The 21,928-nt window shown below is 38.3% G+C and overlaps 1 protein-coding gene across 5 annotated transcripts in view; it reads left to right on the forward strand.

The window, feature by feature from the left end:
• The window catches only part of LOC105862858 (nuclear autoantigen Sp-100-like), a 90,231-nt gene that overhangs the window by 26,743 nt on the left and 41,560 nt on the right, over window positions 1-21,928 (forward strand). For 3 of the 5 annotated variants that reach the window (XM_076006026.1, XM_076006025.1, XM_076006027.1), the window contains exons 8-9: window positions 7,187-7,333; window positions 7,991-8,089. In XM_076006026.1, coding sequence (XP_075862141.1) covers window positions 7,187-7,333; window positions 7,991-8,089 — 246 coding nt within the window. Of the gene's footprint in view, window positions 1-7,186; window positions 7,334-7,990; window positions 8,090-15,486; window positions 19,223-21,928 lie in introns of all 5 variants that reach the window. The other 2 variants (XR_012920629.1, XM_076006028.1) reach the window with 2 other exon arrangements.

A 21,928-nucleotide genomic window follows, 5' to 3' on the forward strand; every position in this document is an offset into this window, starting at 1 on the left:
TCGGAAGTATCCTTTCTTCCATAGTTTCATATTTAGAGAAGAATTGGTATTACTTCTTTAAGTGTTTACTAGAACTCAGCAGTGTAACTATCTGGTTCTGGGCTTTTGTTTCATAGGAGTATTTTATTATGGCTTAAATCTCCTTATGTCTTATTGATCTTTTCAAATTTTTCTAATTCTTTGTGATTCAGTCTTTGTAGATTTTATGTATCTATTAATTTGTACATTTCTTCTAGGTTATCCAATTTGTTGATATATAATTGTTCATAATAGCCTCTTATGATTCTTTGTATTTCTGTGGTATGAGTTGAATTGTCTCCTCTTCCATTTTTATTTTATTCGTTTGAGTCTTCTCTCCTTTTTCTTAGTCTATCTATAGGCTTGTGAAATTTGTTCATCTTTTCACAAAACCAAGTCTTTATTTCTTGATTTTTTTTTGTTTTCCTAGTCTCTATCCCATTTATCTCTGATCCAAGATTTATTACTTACTTCTTTCTGCTAATTTTAGGCTTAGTTTTTCTTCTTGTTCTAGTTTCTTGAGATGTACTGTTAGATTATTTGAGATCTTTCTTCTTTCTTGAGGTGTTTATTGCTATAAAATTTCTCTCTTAGAATTGCTCTTGATGAATCTCATAAGTTTTGGTGCATTATATTTCCATTTTCATTTATCTCAAGATATTTTTAAATTTCCCTTTTAATTTATTCATTGACCTATTGGTTATCATTAGTATAATTTCCATGTGTTTGTGAATTTTCTAATTTCCTCCTGTTACTTATTTCTAGTTTCATAACTTGTGCTCAGAAAACGTACTTGATATAATTTCAACAATCTTGGCTTTCTTAAAACTTGTCTTGAAGCCTAACATATGATCTATCCTGAGAAATACTCCATATGCAGTTAAGAAAAATGTGTATTCTTCTGCTGTTGGATAGAATGTTCTGTATAAACCTAGTAGGTCCATTTGTCTAAAGTGCATTTTAATTCCAATGTTTCCTTATTGATTTTGTGTCTCAATGATCTGTCTCTTTCAAAAGTAGTGTGTTGATGTTCCCTATTATACTTGTTACAGTTTATCTTTCCTTCAGATCTATTAATATTTTCTTTATGTATTTCATTGCTTGGGTGTTGGGTGCATTTGATTTGTAATTGTTATATCATCTTGAAGTATTGGCCCGTTCATCATTATATAATGATCTTTTTGTTTACATTTATAGTATTTGATTTAAAGTTTATTTTACATGATACAAGCATGACTACATCATCTTTCTTTGGTTTCCATTTGCATGGAATATCTTTTTCCATCTTTCACTTTCAGTCTATGTGTGTCCTTAAAGGTGAATTGAGACTGATATAGGCTGCATATATTTGGGCAATATTTTTATTCACTCAGCCATTCTGTCTGTTGATAGGATAATTTAGTCCATTTAAATTTAAGGTAATTGTTGATAGGAAATAATTACTACTGCCCTTTTGTTAATTGTTTTCTGGTTGTTTTGTACATCCTTTATTCCTTTCTTCCTTTTTTACTATTCCTTTGTGAGTAGGTGATTTTTCTCTACTGTTAAACTTTGATTTCTTTTTGTCTTTTGTGTATTTTGTATAGGTTTGTTTGGGGTTACCATGAAGCTTACAAAAAACATCTTATAGTTATTACAACCTATTTTAAGCTGATAACATCTTAAATTTGATCACATACAAAGATACTTCACCTTTACTCTACCTCTTCACATGAAATATTTGACATCATAATTTACATCCTTTTATACTGTGTATCCCTTAACAAATTGTTGTAGCTATTATTTTTTATTTTGATTTTTTAAAATTCATACTCAAGCTACAAGTGATTTATGAATCACCATTATTATTAGGATAATCTGTATTTTGACTCTGCACTTATTTTACCAGTGAGTTTTATATTATTAATTAGCAACCTTTTCTTTCAGCCTAAAAATTCCTTTTAGGATTTCTTGTAAGACAGGTCTTGTGGTAATGAATAATCCCAGCTTCTGTTTATCTGGGAAAGTCTATGTCTCCTTTATTTCTCAGGGACAGCTTTGCTAAGTACAGTATAGTTGGTTGGCAGATTTTTTTCTTTTAGGACTTTCAGTATATTATCCTATTTTCTATTGCACTGAGTGTTTCTTCTGAGAAATCCAATACTAGCCTTATTGGAACTCTGTTATATGTTATTTGATTCTATTCTCTTGCTGCTTTCAGGACCTTCTGTTTGTCCTTGGTTCTTGACAGTTTTATTGTATTATGTGTAAATGCAGTTTTGTTTGCATTGAATCTGATTGGAGATCTCTGGCCTACCTGTACCTGGAAATTTATTGGTTTCCCAATACTTGGAACATTTTCTGCTTTAAATTCTTTAAAATTCTTTAAATAAGCTTTCAAGCCCTTTGTCTTCTCATTTATGAATATCTATGACTAAAATATATGTTCATTTGATATGTCTCATAAATACTGTAAGCTTTCATTATTTGTTTTCATTCTTTTTTCTTCTCTGAAAATATATGTTCAAATAACCTGTCTTTGAGTACACTGATTCTTTCTTTGCATGATCAGTTCTGCTGTTGATGCCCTCTGTTGCCTTCCTCATTTAATTCATTGTATTTTTCAGCTCCAGAATTTCTGTTTGATATTGTTTTAATAATGTCAATATGTCTGTTAAATTTCTTGGTCCTTTATTGTCTTCCTGATTTCAGTGAATTTTTTCTCTTTATTTTTTTTAACTTTGCCGAGATTCCATAAAACAATTATTTTGAATTCTTTGTGAGAGAATTTGTTATTTCCCTTGCTTTAGGGTCAATCACAACAAGATTATTGTGTTCTTTTTGTGGTGTTATATCTTCTTTTTTCTTGTTGCATTACATTTATGTCTGTGCATTTTAGGAAGTAGGAACTTATTCCAGTCTCTAATGACTTTGTCTAGGAAAGCTTTCACCTCATCCAGAGATTTTGGGAAGGCCATTTGGCATAATCCAAGGGCAGGTTTCCTACAGGAGTTTTCAGACAGGTTAACCTGGTGCCTAGGACAATTAATGGCAGGCCTATGCTCAGATGGGACTTGAGCCAGTCTGTAGGGCTCTGCAGTACTCGTGTAGGCTCTTGAGACACTAGAGTAGGCCTGAAGTCCAGTTGCATTGGGTCTTATCTGGTAATGGGTCAATGAGGCCAGGAAGGTACTCAGCCAAATTGGAGACTGAATCTGCAGAGATGGCTTGAGGTTGAGGCTGTAGGATTCAGCCTGGGGTCAGGGTGGTCTTAGAGGTTCAAACAGAAATATCAGCCTAGAGTCTGGGGTCTTGGAAACCAGCCTGGCACTGGGTTTTACTAAAGATGAGCCTGCTGTTTTGGTCCAGGACAATGTCTGCTAATCACAACCTTCTCCTTTCCCCAAACATATGATATCTCTCTCAACACTATACTGTCTGGGTTTGTGGGATGGTTGACAAAGAAAATGTAAAACTGTTCCTCCTGTCTTTTTCAATGTATTGTTTCTTATTTATGTTCTACACCTAGCTGCTGTAATTTCTCATCTGGTATCCTCAGCTATTGTGAAGGTGTTTTCATTAGTCTCATGCATGGATAATTGTTCACATTGATGTTTCTACAGGGGTAAAAGTGCTGGAGGGTCCTATTCTGCCGTCTTGCTCTGCTCCTCCCCAGTATCATAATCATATCTTTGTTTCTCTTTGTTTTCTTTTCTTCCCAAAAATTCATATGTTGAAACATATCTTTGTTTTCCTACCAGAGCACAAACTTTATTTTGTATCCCCACACAAACTACCTACTCCCACCACTACACACAGCCTCAGGCTGCTTTTAGCAGGTGTGAAATTCAAAGGAGAATGATAGATTTCTTTAATGGAGGGGATATCCCTGGGTAGGCCATAGAAGAAAAGAGAATACAAAAAAAGGTCAACTGGGGAAATACTAAATAACAAAGTACAGTTGACCCTGGAATTATGTAGGGGCTGGGGAACCAATCCCCTATATAGCCAAAAATTGTAACATAACTTCTGACTCCCCCAAAAGTTAACTCTTCATAGACTACTGTTGACTGGAAGCCTTACCAATAAAAGAAACAGCCAATTGACACATATTTTGTATATTATATGTATTACATACTGTATTCTTACAATAAACTCTCTAAGAAAATGTTTTTCAAAAATCAAAAGGAAGACAAAATACATTCATTAAGTGCAAGTAGATCATCATAAAAGTCTTCATGAGGATGAAGACTCATCTTCATGTTGAGTAGGCTGAGGATGAGGAAGAAGAGGAGGGGTTCATCTTGCTTCTCAGGGATGGTAGAGGTGGAGGAAAATCTGCATGTAAGTGGATCTGTGTGGTTCAAACCCATGTTGAGAAGTTCAAATCTGTGTTGTTGAAAGGTCAACTGTACATCAGTGAAACAGACTTTAGAGAAATTGACATGGAATCCAAACATTGCCATATCATGGGGTTGGCAAAAAAAATAGGTTGCAAGTTACATTTCAGAGGTTATAATATAATCAAAATGCAGAAATCATTCCCAATGCTGCCTTATTTAGATTTTCAAACAAGGCAGCCACACTGAAGGGCCTTCAGGAGGGAACTGCAAGCCTGGGTTTTCAGATGTGGTAAATGAGGGCCCTGGGTGAAACCTGTGGTGAACACTGGCGTGTTTGAGATGAGGAAAATACAGACAGACAAAAAGTGATAGAGGAGAGGCATGCGGAGGTAGCAGTAATGATAAGAAACAGGCTGGGCCCAGTGGTTCTCATCTGTAATCCTGTGATTCTGGAGGCTGAGGCAGAAAGATCTCATGAGCTCAGACTCTGAGTTTGCAGTTAGATATGGCTATGTCACCACACTCCAGCCTGGATGGCAGAGCGACATTCTGCCTCAAAACGAAAAAATTAAGGAACAAAGGTAGATTAGCAATAGGTAGGAGATGTAGCAGAGATGGAGCAAATGAAATCTCAGTTAGGGAACAGCAGGGCTGGCACTAGGTGAGGCAGTAAGGCCTCAGGGCTCAGTGTGGCAGAAGGATCTCACCCTCAGCAACTGACTCTAAGTGATTCCTCAAATTTTAAGGCACCCCAAGGTGCCACCTTTGCCTCACCCTAGTTCTGAGGCTGAGAGTCACATATTTAAAATAAAAAAGGAATAGGGAAAAAGGGTAGGAATAGAGAAAGATACAGAGAGGAATAAATACCAAGAAATAAGAAAAAGTGGGGAAGGCTTAAAGAGAGCTATGTAGAGAATGAGTTAAAGGAAAGTGAATGAGAAATGGGTGGAGAGCATGACACGCAGAGAGAGGAGACACATCATGACGCTGTCTGAATTGAAGGGACAGTCACCGGAAAGGAGGCCCAGGGTTGTCCCTGTTACCGTTGGGAAGGGCGAGGTGTGTCATTATCAAAATGGCCCCTGTGACCCCTCAGGTTGCAATAGGCCTCCCCTCGGGCATCTCATCCTCTGCTCGGCTCAGTCCCCACCTGCTGATCCCTAAACACGCATCTCCAGCTTAGACCTGTCCTCTAGGCCCATGTCTCCAAGTGCCCGAAGATCATTATTCAAAGATCAGAAGGACATTTCTCTTGGAGGCCGTATCAGTTACCTATGGCTGTGTCATGTCACAAATCATCCCAAAACTTGGTGGCTTAAACAATCATCATTTTATTTGCCATGTCTGTTAATTCCAACTTTAAATATCTCCAACTTGTCCCCCCAGTCCAGGTCCCCGTCACTCTCACTGAAACCAGGGGACCTGTCACCCATCTGACCTCGTCCTTCAGTCTTGCTCCCCTAAGTCCATTCTCTGCACTTCAGCTGGGTGGACCTTTCAAAATAGAAACCGGTTCATACAGCTTTCCTGTTTAAACCCAGTGCCTGCTTGTGGCCCTTGGCGTTAGGTCCGCGCTGCTTGCTGTGCATGTGGAAGGACGCCTGCCGTGCCCCACACATGCCCGTCACTCGCCTCTCACCGTTCGTGCCCGTTCCCGCTGAACCAGACTCCGCTAGTCACTTGAACTTGCCAAGTTCTCTCTCTTTTACATCTCCCTTCACATATGCTTTTGGAAAAAGGTCTCGTGTAATCTTCCAAAGTAGAAAATACACATGCCCTACAACTCAACATTTAAACTCGTCAGCAGAAACCAAGAGAAATATGTCTTACCTTCATCAAAACACATAGAAAAGCATGTTTGTGATAGCATTATTCATAAAAGCTAAACACTCGAAACTGCACCAATAGATAAATACTTCATGGCTTATTTGTATAATGGAATACAATGCACCAGTGAACATGATTACAGAAAATAAATACACATGACTTTCATAAGCATATTTAAATATATATATATAAATTTTCTGGGATTTGGCTTCTTTTGGGATGATATGTATATACATACATATATGTGTATATATATAGAGAGAGAGAGACAAAGCAAAGAGAGAGAGTAAGAAGAAGAGAGCATGATTCCATTTATATAAATTGCATAACAGCCAAAATTAATTTCTGTATTGGGAGCAAGGTGGTGGTTGGCCTTAAGCAAGACTGTAGGGACAGTTAGTGAGAGGTGTCACTAGGAGGCTTCTGAGGTATTGGGGAAATCCTATTTCTTGACCAAAGTGAAATGCTAACTTTGTGATCATTCAAAACCCACTTTTATCTATGTATGTTATTCTGCAATTATGATTGTTTATTTACTATTTATTTATTTATTTTAAAACATGGTCTTGCTCTATCAACCATCCTGGAGTACAGTGGCACAATCATAGCTCCCTGCAATGTTAAATTCCTAGGATGAAGTTATGCTCTAACATCAGCCACCTGAGTAGCTGGGCTACAGGTGTGAGCCACCACACCTGGCTAATTCTGCTTATTTTTTGTAGAGATGGGGTCTAGCTATGTTGTCTAGGCTGGTCTCAAACTCCCACTTCAAGCTATCCTATAATTTTTATTTTTTTAAAAAAGGCTAGGAAAATTAGCCATCAAAGGATGTGAAGACTAGGTAGGGAAACATAGGAAAAACAAAGGAAGAAATAGAGTTAAGTAATAGGGGGGAAAAAAAAGGGTGGCGGGGGCCTCTTTCTACCCAGCAGTGAAATTGAGGGAGGAGTTATCAAAGGCAGTGAAGGGCCCACTGGGGAGACAAATAAAAATGCTTTGTTTCCTACAATTTTGTCCAGGGGAAGAGCTGTCCAGCCACGGACACCAAATGAATTCCTGTTTTGTGCCTCTGGTGAATATAATAAAGGAAATACCACTTTTTGACTCAGAAGATGAGCAGCAAGCCCAAGCAAGCACTAAACATAACCAGGCATCTGACACAATAGGTAAGGCTGACTGGACTAATTTGCAGCTGTGAATCACAGGTTACCAGGTAAGGGGCTCAGGAACTTCATCAGGGCCCACTGAGGCAGTCCAGGTAGCCTGGGATGGAAGAGGGAAGGGGATGGGGCCAGCAGGTCAAGCAGTGAGCCCTCAGCTTAACAGAAGAAAGTCCTTAGGAATTGGGAAAATTCCAAAACACAGAAATGGAGGTAATAAATATTGATGTCAGAGAAGCATGTATAAAGGAAAAGGGGAAGGTATAGGGAAGGAGTTAAAGAAAAGGAAATAATTCGGGAGCCAAGATAGTCACAAGAGGAGAAGGAGAAAGAAACGCATCAAGACAAGGAGAGGTAAAGAGACACCACTGCTAGAGACAGAGGCAGAAGCAGGGGAGATGGGAAAAATGAAGAGAAGGTTCAGAAATAAAATGAGAGTGAAAGAAAAGTAGAATGAGGGTGGAGGTGAGAACAGTGCCAGTGGATAGGCAAAGCTGTACTCCCTCCATGTGTGAATTTTATCAGCTTTTGATTTAAGACCTGGAAACACCTGCAGGTCACATTTATTCAAGAAGGAGACCAGAGCCTTGAGGATTTTTTTGCTGTTTATTTTTGTTCCTGTTTTTGTTTTTGTTTTGAGATTGCCTTTCACTGTATTACTAGGCTGCGGTGCAGTGGCATCATCACATCTCCCTGTAACCTCAAACTCCTGGGCTCAGACGATCATTCTGCCTCAAGACTCCCAAGTAGCTAGGACTGCAGGTATGCAGCACCACACCCGGCTAAATTTTTTATTTTGTGTAGAGACAGGGTCTCCCTATATTGCCCAGGCTGGTCTCAAACTCCTGGCCTCAAGGGACCTGCTTGCCAGGGCCTCCCAAAGTGCTGGCATTACAGGCAAGGGCCACTGTCCCCAGCCCCTAGTGCTCTTTTTAAAAAAATCATTTGTTTATTTCAGAATATTATGGGCTACAAATATTTAAATCACATATATTGCCTTTGCTCTTCCTGAGTCAGAACTACAAGTGTATCTATCCCCCAGACGATGCACACCGTACCCATTAGATGTGAATATCCACATCCCTCCTCCTCCTCCTCCCTCCCACCTGCCCAGCACCTGTTGAATGTTACTACTATATGTGCACATAAATTTTGATCACTTAATACTAGTTTGATGGTAAGTGTGGTGCTTTTATTTCCATTGTTGTGATATTTCCCTTAGTATAATGGCCTTCAACTTTCTCTAGGATAATAGAAGAGGTGCTAGATCACCATTGTTTTTTGTAGTTGAGTAGTACTAATCCAATATATATTTATGTCACATTTTATTAATCCACTCATGTATTGATGGACACTTGGGTTTTTTCCACATCTTCGCAATTTTGAATTATGCTGCCATAAACATTCTAGTGAAGATGTCTTTTATAGAATATCTTTCTTTCCACCGGGTAGATGTCCAGTAATGGGATTGCTGGATAAAATGATAGTTCTACTTGTAGTTCTTTGAGGTACCTCCATATTACTTTCCACAGAGGTTGTACTAATTTGCAATCCTACCAGCAGTGTATGAGTGTCCCTTTCTCTCTGCATCCACGCCAATATTTATTGTTTTGGGACTTTTTGATGAAGGCCATTCTCACTGGAGATAAGTCCACATTGTGGTTTTGAGTTGCATTTCCCAGATGATTAGAGATGTTGAGCATTTTTTCACATTTATTGGCCATTAATTTGCCCTATTTTGAAAAGGTTCTGTTCATGTCTTTTGCACACTTATTAATGGAGTTGTTTGCTTTTTTTCTTGATGATTTTCCTGAGTTTTATATAGATTGTAGTTAACAGCCCTTTATCAGATGTGTAGCTTGTGAAAATTTTCTCCCATTCTGTAGGTTGCCTCTCTAGTCTTGTGATACTTTCCTTGGCTGTGTGGAAGCCTTTTAAATTGATCAGGTCCCACTTATTTATTTTTGTCATTGCTGTGATTGCCTTTGGAATCTTCTTCATAAATTCTTTCCTTAGTCTGATGTCTATGAAAGTTTTTCCGACATTTTCTTCTATAATTCTTATTGTTTCATGCTTAAGTTGAAGTCTGTTATCTATCGTTAGTTGACTTTTCAGAGATGAGGTGCGGATCCATTTTCAGTCTTACACATGTGGCTATCCAATTTTCCCAGCACCATTTATTGAATAAGGATTCTTTTCCCAAGTGTATGTTTTTGTCTGCTTTGTGAAAGATCAGATGGCTATATGAGAATGGTTTTATATCTGGGTTCTCAGTTCTGTTCCACTGGTCTCTGTCTCTGTTCTTATGCCAGTCCCATGCTATTTTAGTTGATATAGCCTTGTAGTATAGCTGGAAGTCTGGTAAATTGATGCCTCCCAATTTGTTCTTTTTGCTTAAGATTAATTTTGCTATACGGTATCTTCTCTAGTTTCATATATCTATGAAAAACAATGATGGTTATTATTTTAATAAGTATTGCATTGACTCAGTAGATCACATTGGGTAGTATAGACATTTTAACAATGTTGATTATGGTGACCTATGAGCATGGTATGGTTTTCCACCTGTATATATCCTGTGTTATTTCTTTCCTCAGTGTTGTATAGTTCTCCCTGTAGAGGTCTTTCACCTTCTTAGGTAAATATATTCCTAGATATTTTATTTTATTTGTTGCTATTGTGGAGGGTATTAAGTCTTGGATTTGGTTCTGAGATTGCCTGTTGTTGATATATAGGAATGCTATTGATTTTTGTTCATTCATTCCATAACCTGAGGCTTTGCTAAATTTATCAATTCCAATAGTCTCATGGCAGAATCTTAGGGGTTTTCTCGGTATAAGATCATATTGTCAGAAAAGAGCAATAGTTTAATGACTTCTGCCCCAATTTGTATGCCCTTGATTTCCTTCTCTTGTTGCACTGTTCTGGCTAGGAATTCCAACACTATGTTGAATAGAAATTGTGAGAGAGGGCAACCTTTTCTTGTTTTCCTTCTAAGCTGCAATACTTTCCATTTTTCCCTGTTCAGCATGATGTTGGCTGTGGATTTGTCATATATGGCTTTTATCATTTTTAGGTTGGTCCTGTCTACACCTATTTTGTAAAGTGTGCTTATCATAAAACGGTGCTGAATTTTGTCAAATGCTATTTCTGTGTCTATTGAGAGGATCATATAATCTTCATTTTTTTCTATTTATGTGGTGAATAATCTTTATAGATTTGCATATCTTGAACCATCCCTGCATCTCTGGGATGAAGCCCACTTGGTTGTGATAGATTAATTTTTGATAAGCATCTGAATTCAGTATTCTGGGATTTTATTGAGAAATTTTGCATCTATATTCATAAGGGATATTGGTCTGAAGTTTTTTTTGTTGTTGTTGAGTCCTTCCTTGGCTTTGGTATCAGGGTGATGTTGGCTTCATAAAAATCCTCCTCCGGGGACAATTCCTTCTCATTTGATGTTGTGGAATGATTTTGACAGGATAGGAACCAGGTCATTTTTTTAGGTCTGGAAAAATGGGGTATGAAACCATCTGGTCCAGGAAATTTTTTCAGGAGCATTTTCTATTGTGGCTTCAATTCTGGTAGTTGATATTGGTCTATTCAGGAATTCTCTTTCTTCCTGATTGAGCCTAGAGTGGCTGTGCATTTCTAAGAATTTGTCCATTTCTAGCACATTTTCCAGTTTATGTGCATAGAGATCTTTATAGTATTCATAGATGATTTTTTTGTATTTATGTGATATCAGTTGTAATTTTTCCTTTTTCATTCCTGATTGAGCTTATTAGAGTCCTTTCTTTCTGTTTCTCATCAATATAGCAAGAGACATGTCGATTTTGTTTATTTTTTCAAAGAGCCAACTTTTTATTTTATTAATCTTCTGTGTAGTTTTTTTGTTATTGATTTCATTTAGTTCTGCTTTGATCTTGGTTATTTCTTTTCTTCTTCTAGATTTGGGATTGGTTTGCTCATCCTTTCCAGTTGTTACAGATGACTTATTAGATTGTTGATTTGTGACCTTTTTGTCTTTTGGATGTGGGCATTTATGGACATAAATTTTCCTTCAGGACTGCTTTAACTGTATCCCTCAGATTTTGATAAATTATATCTCCTTTATAATTTAGTTCAAAGAATCTTTTGATTTCCATCTTAATTTTCTGCTTAACTGAATAACTGTTCAGCAGAAGGTTGTTTAGCTTCCACAGCTTTGTGTACAGATGAGTGTTTCTATTGGAGTTGATTTCTAATTTTATTCCACTGTGGTCTGAGAATATGCATGGAATAATTTTTATTTTTAAAAATTTGTTGAGATATGTTTGGTGCCCTAGGTTATGGTCAATCTTAGAGAAAGTCCCATGAGATGATAAGAAAAATGTATATTCAGTACTATTAGAGTAGAATGTTTTGTAAATGTCAGTTAGTCAATTTTTTCTAGAGTTCTTTTTAAGTCCATTGTTTCTTTGTTTATTTTCTGTTTGGAGGACCTGTCCTGTTCTGTCAGAGAGGTGTTGAAGTCCTTGACTATTATAGTGCTGCTGTTTATCAATTTGTTTAGATCAAGTAGAGTTTGCTTTATCAATCTGGGTGCACTTAAGTTGGGTGCATACATATTTAGAATTTTTATGTCTTCTTGTTGATCTGTACCCTTCACCATTATATAGTGACCATCTTTGTCTCTTATTACTTTTGTTATTTGAAGACTAAGTTATCTGAAATCAGAACTGCTATGCCACTTTTCTTTTGGTTTTCATTTGCAAGCAATATTGTTTTCCAACCCTTCACCTTGAGTCTGAATGCGTTCCTGTGGGTTAGGTGTGTTTCCTAAAGACAGGGGACACTTGGCTTGTGTATATTTATCCATTCTGCCAGCCTATGTCTCTGTGAGCTGTTCAAGCCATTTGCATTTATTGAAAGAATTGTTAAGTGGAACAGAATTCTGTTCATCCTGTTGAGTTGAACTTTGTTGCCTTGTGTTTTCTTTCTTGAGCTGTTGTGGTGTCTTGCCTTTGACCTTTGGATTTTAGATTTTTAGATTTTACCTTGTCTATTTTGTCTATTGTACTGATCTGTGTGTAACACTGTTTTGAGTACTTCCTGGAGAGCAGGTCTCGTCTTGATGAATTCCCTTAGTCTTTGCTTGTCTGAGAAGGTCTTTATTTATTCTTTGTATAAGAAACTTAGTTTTGAAGGATTCCAAATTCGAGGCTGGACATTTTTCTGTTTGAGAAGACTGACACTGGGGCCCTAGTCTTTTCTGGCTTGTGATGTCTCAGTTGAGAAGTGTGCAGTTAGTCGATGGGTTTTCCTTTGTAGGTTACCTGCTGCTTTTGCCTTATGGCTTATAGTAGGGTGTCTTTTGTGTTTATTTTGGCTAGTTGGATATCTATGTGTTATGCTGTCTTCCTGTTTGCCATGAATCTCCTAGGAGTCCTTTGAGCTTCTTGTACCCAGATTTCTAGATTTCTAGCAAGACCAGGGAAATTTTCCTGCATTATGTAATCAAGTAATTTATCCCACCCATATGTATTTTCTTCTTTACACTCAGGGATGCATATGATTCTTATGTTATGCCTCTTCATATAATACCACATTTCTTGGAGATTTTGCTCTTTCTCTTATTTCTCAACACTATCTCTGCAACTGACTTTTTAAATTGAAAGGTATTGTATTCAATCCCTAAGATTCTTTCTTCTACTTGATCTACCCTATTCTTGAGGTTTTCTACTGTGTTTTAAAATTGCTTGAATAAATTCTTAATTTCCAGAAGTTCTGTTGATTTTCTTTATTATTTCCTTAGTGAATTTTTCATTCATTTCTTATGTGTGTCTGTGGTTTCTTTGTGTTAGGTAACTATTTTCTCTTGCATTTTATTGGGTTTTCATATAATCCATGTTTGAAAGTCTTCTTCTGTCATTTAGTGTTCTCATTTGGTTGGTATCCATTGCTAGAGAGCTGGTGTTCCCTTTTGGGCATGTCCTTTCAGTTTCAGTCTTCATACTTCTGGGGTTCTTTCACCAGTTCCTTCCCATCTGGAGCAGCTGTTGCTTCTTACCTTTGGATTTTCATTTATATAATGACATGCCCAGTTTTGTCTCTGAGCCAGTAGGTGGTGGTTCTTGTGGGTGAGAATGGACTACACCCTGTATGATGAGTTAGTAAATGCAGTAAAAGGGTGTGCAAATGGAACTTCCTCTCCGTAGGTAGTGCTTGCCAGGTTGAGCAAACTGCAGTGTTGTTTTTGGGTCCTGTGACCAGTTCTAGTTCCTCTAGGGAAGCACTCTTATGCCTGTTATAGTGAGTGGGGCCCTAGAACTTCCAGATTTTTCCTTTTTGTCCACCTCAGCAGGGATCAGTGGGGAACGGAGGCTGGGTGGGGTTGGTTTGGGTGAGCCTGCCTTCTGGCTCAACAAATGCTTTTATGATGCATCAAAGTTCTGTTGCCTGCTTCTGGAAGAGCTTCTAGGAAGGAGCTGAAGTGGCCCTACTAAACCAGAAAGTATGCATGTGGAAGTGGGGCAGTCTGAGACCCACATTCTGGCAGTCTGGAGCAGGCCTTGCTCCTTTCCACCCACCCCTATTCCTGGTTTCTCCCAGTCCTCTGCCAACATGCAGGATCTCAAGCCAGCTGAGCTCTCCAGGTACTGTGATGTGGATCAGGAGTTTCCCTACTCAGGATTACAGCCTGAGCTGGAAGCATGGCCTCCCTTGAGAGATGGGGTGCCCCTCTAGCATGCTGTAGCTAGGACCCACTCTGATCTGCCCCTGAAGGCATACACACCTCATTAAGCTAGTTCACAAATATCCCTTATATGCCCTCAGGCAAAGCAATGGAGACATGGATGTACAGGATCTGGTCTGCAGACATGTTCCCCTAGCCCCAGAGATCAATTCCTGACTATGCCAGGGAGAAAAATGCTAGACACTGTCATCCTTCTTGCCTAGATAAGGAAACACAACTACATAAATATTTCAAGATAATCTACAAAGACTCATGAGAAATGAAAGCAAATTCAGGACTAGAATCCTGGATTCTTAGTTTTTTCAGAATCAATTATCAAAATGTTGTAATATCTCAATCCTATTTACAGTATAAGTTGTCATATGATTTATAAATCTTTATTGTACAAATTGGTAATTTTTATTTTCTAAGTCCAGAGAATATTAGAAACATGCCACTCTAGATAAAACATACCAGGAAAAGACCAAAAAAATTAAGGAAGGAAGGAAGGAAGGAAGGAAGGAAGGAAGGAAGGAAGGAAGGAAGGAAGGAAGGAAGGAAGGAAGGAAGGAAGGAAGGAAGGAAGGAAGGAAGGAAGGAAAGAAAGAAAGAAAGAAAGAAAGAGAGGAAGGAAGGAAGGAAGGAAAGAAGGAAGGAAGGAAGGAAGGAAGGAAGGAAGGAAGGAAGGAAGGAAGGAAGGAAGGAAGGAAGGAAGGAAGGAAGGGAAAAGAAAAGAAAAGAAAAGAAAAGAAGGAAGGAAGGTTGATTCATCTTGATGTTGCAAAAGAACAATGTGTTAAATACATTCATTCTAATTGCTCACTGTATCTTTCAAAGTAAAACAAAAATTTGCTTCCTTTTTTAGACAGTGCACCCTCTAACTTTAATCTTGGTGTTAGCAAACTGCTCTAAAATGTGGTCCTCAAATGTATCTATGCCTCAAACACAAAAGATGATTTCTCAACCTTGTAAACAGTTAAAGGAGTCCCCTGGATAGGTGTGGGTAGAGGAGGCTCAGCACTATAAACAGAGGATCTTCATGGTCTCCTTGTGTGGAAAACAGAGGCAGAAGTGAAGGAAATGTGAAATGACAGGAGAAGGGGTAAAAAATAATAGAGAGCAGTGCAGCAAAGCAAAGGTCAGCAAAGCAAAGTTGCCCCTTGTCAATGAATTGTCTCTGCCTGTTGGGATGGGAATGGAGCATCACTCACCTACAAGGCAGGTAACTTAGAAGGGAAGACCAGCTTGACCTGTGTGCCGCCAGGACTTGCATGGATTTGCAAGGTTTTTCCAAGTTTTCTTATTAGGAAATGTCTTTGGCCACACACTATAGAAATTCTTGGGCTATTGAATATCTAGAGTCCAAATCCAGAGCTCTGTTTTCCTCATGAATTTTATCCTGAACATTCTCCATATGCCTTGATCCTATAACTTCTAGAATATCATTTGCTGCATTTAACCTCGCTGGACCTATTGGGAAATGGAAAGTGTCAGGAAGGCGTTATAAACTATTGCTCAATTGGATAGGTCCAATGGAAATGGATATTTAAAATGCAGGAAAAACCTGTGAGTAAAATGATGGCCTTTTTTACTACACACTATTGTATTTATTAATGCTAAAGAGTTGGAATCATTTATTTATTCTCTACCACCACCCTTTATATTTGATGGAGCACTGTCAGCACAGGATTCCTGTGTCTGTTGATATGTTGTGATTGGTCACAAGCTCAGAAAGTCTTCTAAGTATAATTCTTGCTGTTATTTAATTAATAATGTCAATATTTCAAGCATATTTATTGATATCAGTGGGGAGAGAATAATAAAAATCACAAAGAGACAGAGAGAATAGGGATAGAGTCAGCTGTATGGTATACACAATACCAAGAAAGATAGACCCAAAATGAGTGAACACAGACATAAAGTGGAGCAGCAATTAAGAGCATTATGATGACAAGAGAAAAAGCAGCACAAGAGACAAGAAATATCGGGGCAAGACAAGCTCACAAAGTCAAAGACATAGAGTTGGAAATGTATAGAGACAGAACAATGGGTAGAAAAATGAGAAGTGAGGGTGAGAATGGAGAGTGGCCAGACAGGAAAAAAAAAGAGCAAATCTCTGTTGGATGTGAGCTGTAGTCACTGGAGTAAGTGTATTTACTTCTCTGCTCATCTGAGCTCTGAAAATAGTTTAGCCTGACCACATTGAGTTGTTTTTCCTGGTCACCATCTATAGTTTATTATTTTCTTATTTGTCTTCAATGTCCTATGAATCCAAAGCTCTTCAAATGAATACAGAAAGTCAGATTAAATGCAGCCTGTTAGCCTGTTATGGAGAAGGCAATTTTTATATTAGCTAGCATGTATCTTTGTTTTCCTACGTGCATGGAGGAAAGCTCTTTCTTCTTTTCCTTACCTCTCCCCCAAAACATTTACAGATAAAAAATACACACATAGGCACCACACACACAAACTTCCACACAGGCTGTGACTGCTTTCAACAGGTTTGAATCAGGCAAAGGAGAAAGGAGAGTTGGGTCTCTCACTGAAGGAAGGAGATGCTGAGTGGATCATATAAAGAGAAAGAATGGAAAAAAAATAGGCTGTGGTCAGTAAATGAAATGACATCAGAATTAGCTTCAAGTTTTTTGGACTGGACATAGAATCTAAATATATCACTAGTTAAGGAGTTTTGTGGGGGAAGAGGGATGATTAAAGTCATAGCAGAAACATCTAAATAAAGTTGATGACTGATTGACAGGCTTGCAATGCAGAAAGCTCATAAGGAACTGACAGAGGCAATAGAGCTCGCTATGTGGTCAGTGTCAAAAGAGCAGGCATTTGGTGATGATGAAAGTAGTCTGTGAGATTAAGCTGAATACAGGTGGAGAAAATATGGACACCACCCAGAGAAACAGAGTGAGGCCCTGTCTCTAGAAAAAAATAATTTTTTAAAAAAGTTAGCCAGGCATGGAGGCTGCACCTGTAGTCCCAGCCACTTGGCAGGCTGAGCCAGAAGGATTGATTGAGCACAGCAGTTCAAGGTGACAGTGAGCTGTGATCATTCCACTGCACTCTAGCCTGGACAACACAGCTAGACTCAGTCTCAGAGAAAAAAACAGAAAGAGAGAAAAGAAAAGAAAATACAGATAAAAATAACCATTGAATTTATAAGACCAGCCAAAAGATCCCAATAATATTGAGAGAGAACACAAAGGGAAGTGATGGTAGAAAAAGTATCCCCTCACTAACAAAACTAGATCTAGAGGTATAAAATGGAAATTAAGTGGAATGAGATAAATGCAGGGGATTATGAATGGATTAGAATTAAACATGAGGCACAATGAGAAATATACAGAGAAAGAGTTAAAAGATGATAGACAAATAGAGGAGAGAAGGGACAGTGTAAAAGAGAAAGAGGAGAGAGATAGAGAAATTGTGGGATCTGATATGATCATGAGAGAAAAGCAACTTTGGCACAAGGCTTGGTTCCCAGTAGCAGTGAGTTTTCAGAGTAAGTTGTCCCCACGTATCAAAGTGGCCCCTGTAACTCACCCAGATCACAAAAGTCCTTCCCAAGGCATTTCATACTTTTCTATCTCTTTTGTCACAACCTCCAACCTGATAATTCCTAAACATATATCTCCAGCCAGCTCTGTCTTCTAAACTTCTACACTCATTCATCCAAGTGGTAAATGCCTCTCTCCAAGGTCCTGAAGGCCATAGGCTTCTCAAATACGATGTCTCTCAAGATGTACAAACTTCAAATTGAACTCCGCCAAAACTGAGCACATTGTCTTTTCCCCTCAAAACCAGCCTCTGCATCTCCAGTGTTCTCCATCAGTGAAACACACTGTTAATTCACCCTTTCTTTCAAGTTGAATTCTTGGGTTCGCCCATGAAAGGAAAGGACAAATACAAGTGAGGAACAAGAAAAGAGAAAGAGATTTCAGAGGTATATCCATGCTTTAATGAAGCAGTGGGTAGTCACTAATGCTTGTAGACGGAAGGGCAAAAATGAAACTATTTACAAATCACAATTTAGGATTCAGAGCTACAAATACTTGAAAAGGAGAAGTGTTCTTGTGTCAAGTGTTTTTCAAAAGGTGTGCCAGGAACTCAAGAGGCAACAGTACAAACTAGACAAACATCTGACATGATGGATAAGGCTGCCCAAGGGTCTTGGGATGAATATGGCTGAGCGGATACCACAGACACTGGGAAGGGCTGTGACAGGTGATCAGAGTTCATACGAACATGAAACACCCTCTGACACAAAATAGGAAGTCGGCCCACAGACCCCAAGTGTCAGAAGTTTGAAACTCTGAAATCGGAGCTCCTGATTTCTGCACAATTGACTGTGAAAACATTGTGACAGGGAACAGGCCAGGCCAGATCCTGTTCTCTGCTTGGCCTGACTCTTTTGGGAACCGCAGGGAAGCAGGAGATCATGACAGAGTCATGTTTAACAGGATGGGCTCTCGTGGTTATGTAGGAATGATGTACAAATATGCTAGTTAAAAATGGCATCTCATTTGCTATGTTAGCTACATTACTACATATCAATACTAAAGTTTTGGATTTATACAGTGACTTTCATCCTTGTTCACAGAAAAAAAGAAAGCCACGTTCTTCTTTTGGTAGGTAATAGTGTTACTGTGTCACACCTTGAAAAGGATTAAAAAGCCAAATGGTCTTGTTACCTGTCAGGAAAAAGACCTCAGATAACTACTCTTAAAACAAAAATGTGCAGTTTTGAAGGATGTCCTCCTGCATGTTATTGATTTATATGGTGATTTCCTATTAACTTATTTGATCTTCACAAAATATTGGAAACCTGAACAGAGTAACTGTTGCTCTCCCTGTTTTGTAAATGAGGAAATTGGTGCATGTAAGTAATTAGAACTTTTCAAAGTCTTAGAGAACTAAAAGAAGATCTTAGATATCAATTCAGTACCTGTTTGTTTCCTTTAGAAGGAAGACAGGGAAATGATACTCAGAACATCACTGTAAATTCAATCCTTTCACATAGTGTGAATTTTCATAAGATTTGTAAGTTTTATTTATATATTACAGTTCTCTGACCACCACCTGTCACTTTCTAGATACCACAGATTCTGGAAACAACTCAGCTTCGGGAAAACACAGTGGGAGAAGAAGTAAACATAAATGAGAATGTACTTAATTTTTATGTTACATATTAACTATTTTTTAATGTTAAGGTTTATTACTATTTTCTATACCTTTTATGAGACAAAATATAAATGCCTTTGAAAGTAGCAATTTATTTATTAAAAATTCTCATATCTTCATGTTTTTATTCTGATTTCAGCATATGTTTCTTGCAAACATTGGTGTATATTTTTCCATAATTTTCTATACATGTATTAACACATTTTGCAACATAAGTTCATGTCTTCAAATGAAGTAATTTTCTACATATTTTTATTTTCTTGCTTTTTAAATTAATATGTCATAGTTAGACAAAAAAATTTAATACTTTTAATTGAAATATAAAAAGACATTTCAGTATAGCTTTAACTTGCATTGTTTTCATTTTTAGTATGGTCAGGAAATTTTTATTTTCTATTAGTCATTTGTTTGTCTTCTTTGTAGAACTCTTTGTTGTAGAATGCATTAAGTGTTTTGTGCTGTGGTGTTTATCTTGTTTTTTTGCTATGCTGAATGAATATAGAAATACTTATATGGGAGAGACACAGGGCCTCACACCTGGAATCCTGGCATTTTGGAAGGCTAAGACAGAGGATTGTTTAAGGCCAGAAGTTCAAGATCACCCTGCCCAAAATACGGAGACCCTGTCTCTACACACACAAAAGAATTTTAACTTATTAGGCATGGTGTCACACACCAGCATTCCTACTTGGGAGTCTAAAGCAGAAGGATTGCTTAAACCCAGAAGTTTGAGGTTGCTGTGAGCTATGATTAGGCCACTGCACTCCAACCTGGGTGACAGAGAGAGATACTGTCTCAGAAAGAAAGAAAGAAAGAAAAGAAAGAAAGAAAGAAAGAAAGAAAGAAAGAAAGAAAGAAAGAAAGAAAGAAAGAAAGAAAGAAAGAGAGAGAGAGAGAGAGAGAGAGAGAGAGAGGAGAGAGGGAGAGGGAGAGAGGGAGGGAGAGGGAGAGGGAGAGGGAGAGGGAGAGGGAGAGGGAGAGGGAGAGGGAGAGGGAGAGGGAGAGGGAGAGGGAGAGGGAGAGGAGAGGGAGAGGGAGAGGGAGAGGGAGAGGGGGAGGGAGGGAGGGAGGGAGGGAGGGAGGGAGGGAGGGGAAAGGAAAGGAAAGGAAAGGAAAGGAAAGGAAAGGAAAGGAAAGGAAAGGAAAGGAAAGGAAAGGAAAGGAAAGGAAAAGGAAAGGAAAGGAAGGAAAGGAAAGGAAAGGAGGAAAGGAAAGGAAAAGGAAAGGAAAGGAAGGAAGGAAGGAAGGAAGGAAGGAAGGAAGGAAGGAAGGAAGGAAGGAAGGAAGGAAGGAAGGAAGAAGAAAGAAAGAAGAAAGAAAGAAAGAAAGAAAGAAAGAAAGAAAGAAAAGAGAGAGAGAGAGAGAGAGAGAGAGAGAGAGAGAGAGAGAGAGAGGGAGAGGGAGAGGGAGAGGGAGAGGGAGAGGGAGAGGGAGAGGGAGAGGAGAGAGGGAGAGGGAAGAGGGAGAGGGAGAGGGAGAGGGAGAGGGAGAGGGAGAGGGAGAGGGAGAGAGGGAGAGGGAGGGAGGGAGGGAGGGAGGGAGGGAGGGGAAAGGAAAGGAGAGGAAGAGAAAGGAAAGGAAAGGAAAGGAAAGGAAAGGAAAGGAAAGGGAAAGAGAAGAAAGGAAAGGAAAGGAAAGGAAAGGAAAGGAGGAAAGGAAAGGAAAGGAAAGGAAAGGAAAGGAAGGAAGGAAGGAAGGAAGGAAGGAAGGGAAGGAAGGAAGGAAGGAAGGAAGGAAGAAAGAAGAAAGAAAGAAAGAAAGAAAGAAAGAAAGAAAGAAAGAAAGAAAGAAAGAAAGAAAGAAAGAAAGAAGAAAGAAAGAAAGAAAGAAAGAAGAAGAAAGAAAAAAGAAATACTTCTATGTTATATGTATTAAATGTTGGTCTTTATATTTTTCATATGCTGTTTTTCAGGTTTGTTAGAGTAAACTTTTGTCTTAGAGAAGTTTTAAATTTTTAGGCAGTTAAACTTGTCAGCCTTTTTCTCACTGGTACCTGAATTTCATATCATAGTTACAATAGCCATTTCTTCCTCAAGATTTAAAAATTATTGTTTTATATTTGATTCTAAAATTTTTGGAGTACCTGATTACTTTTAATGTTCACATGTATAATCCACATGGGATTTGCCTCTTTGTGTATATAAGGTGGGAATTTAAAAAATATTCTCCATGTTAGCACATCATGATTTCAGTCATCAGTTTGATCACACAGTACCTTCAACTGACTATATTCTGTTTTTCTTTTGTAACCAAAGGGGCTACAAAAGATAGAGGAGAATTCAGAGTTCTGCCTGATATTCTTCCTTGTTTTTCCTGGTATTGTGCTTTATATTTCCATATAACTTTTGGAATCAGATTTACTCAATTTAAAGAGGCCATCTATTGCCTCTAAAGAGGCCATCCAAAGAGGTACTTGGATTGGGATTACCTTAAATTTACAAATTAATGTGAGGAGAATTTCCATCGTTATGGTGAGACTGCCTCCCCAGAGCACCATGTTGGTCCATTCATTCAGACAGTCCTAGGCACCTTCAATAGGGCTTTAACATTTCCTGATACAGGTGATGCAGACTTTCTGGTAAGTTTAGTCTGCAATATGCTGTTGTTGTTGCTTATTAGTGCTTATTAGGTAGTTATTTAGTACTTATTTGGTAGTTATTACGAGACCCAAGAATGGTTAAATTCTTTTT

Source organism: Microcebus murinus, chromosome 8 (assembly GCF_040939455.1).
Source record: "Microcebus murinus isolate Inina chromosome 8, M.murinus_Inina_mat1.0, whole genome shotgun sequence".
In the NCBI taxonomy this organism is placed as follows: domain Eukaryota; kingdom Metazoa; phylum Chordata; class Mammalia; order Primates; family Cheirogaleidae; genus Microcebus; species Microcebus murinus.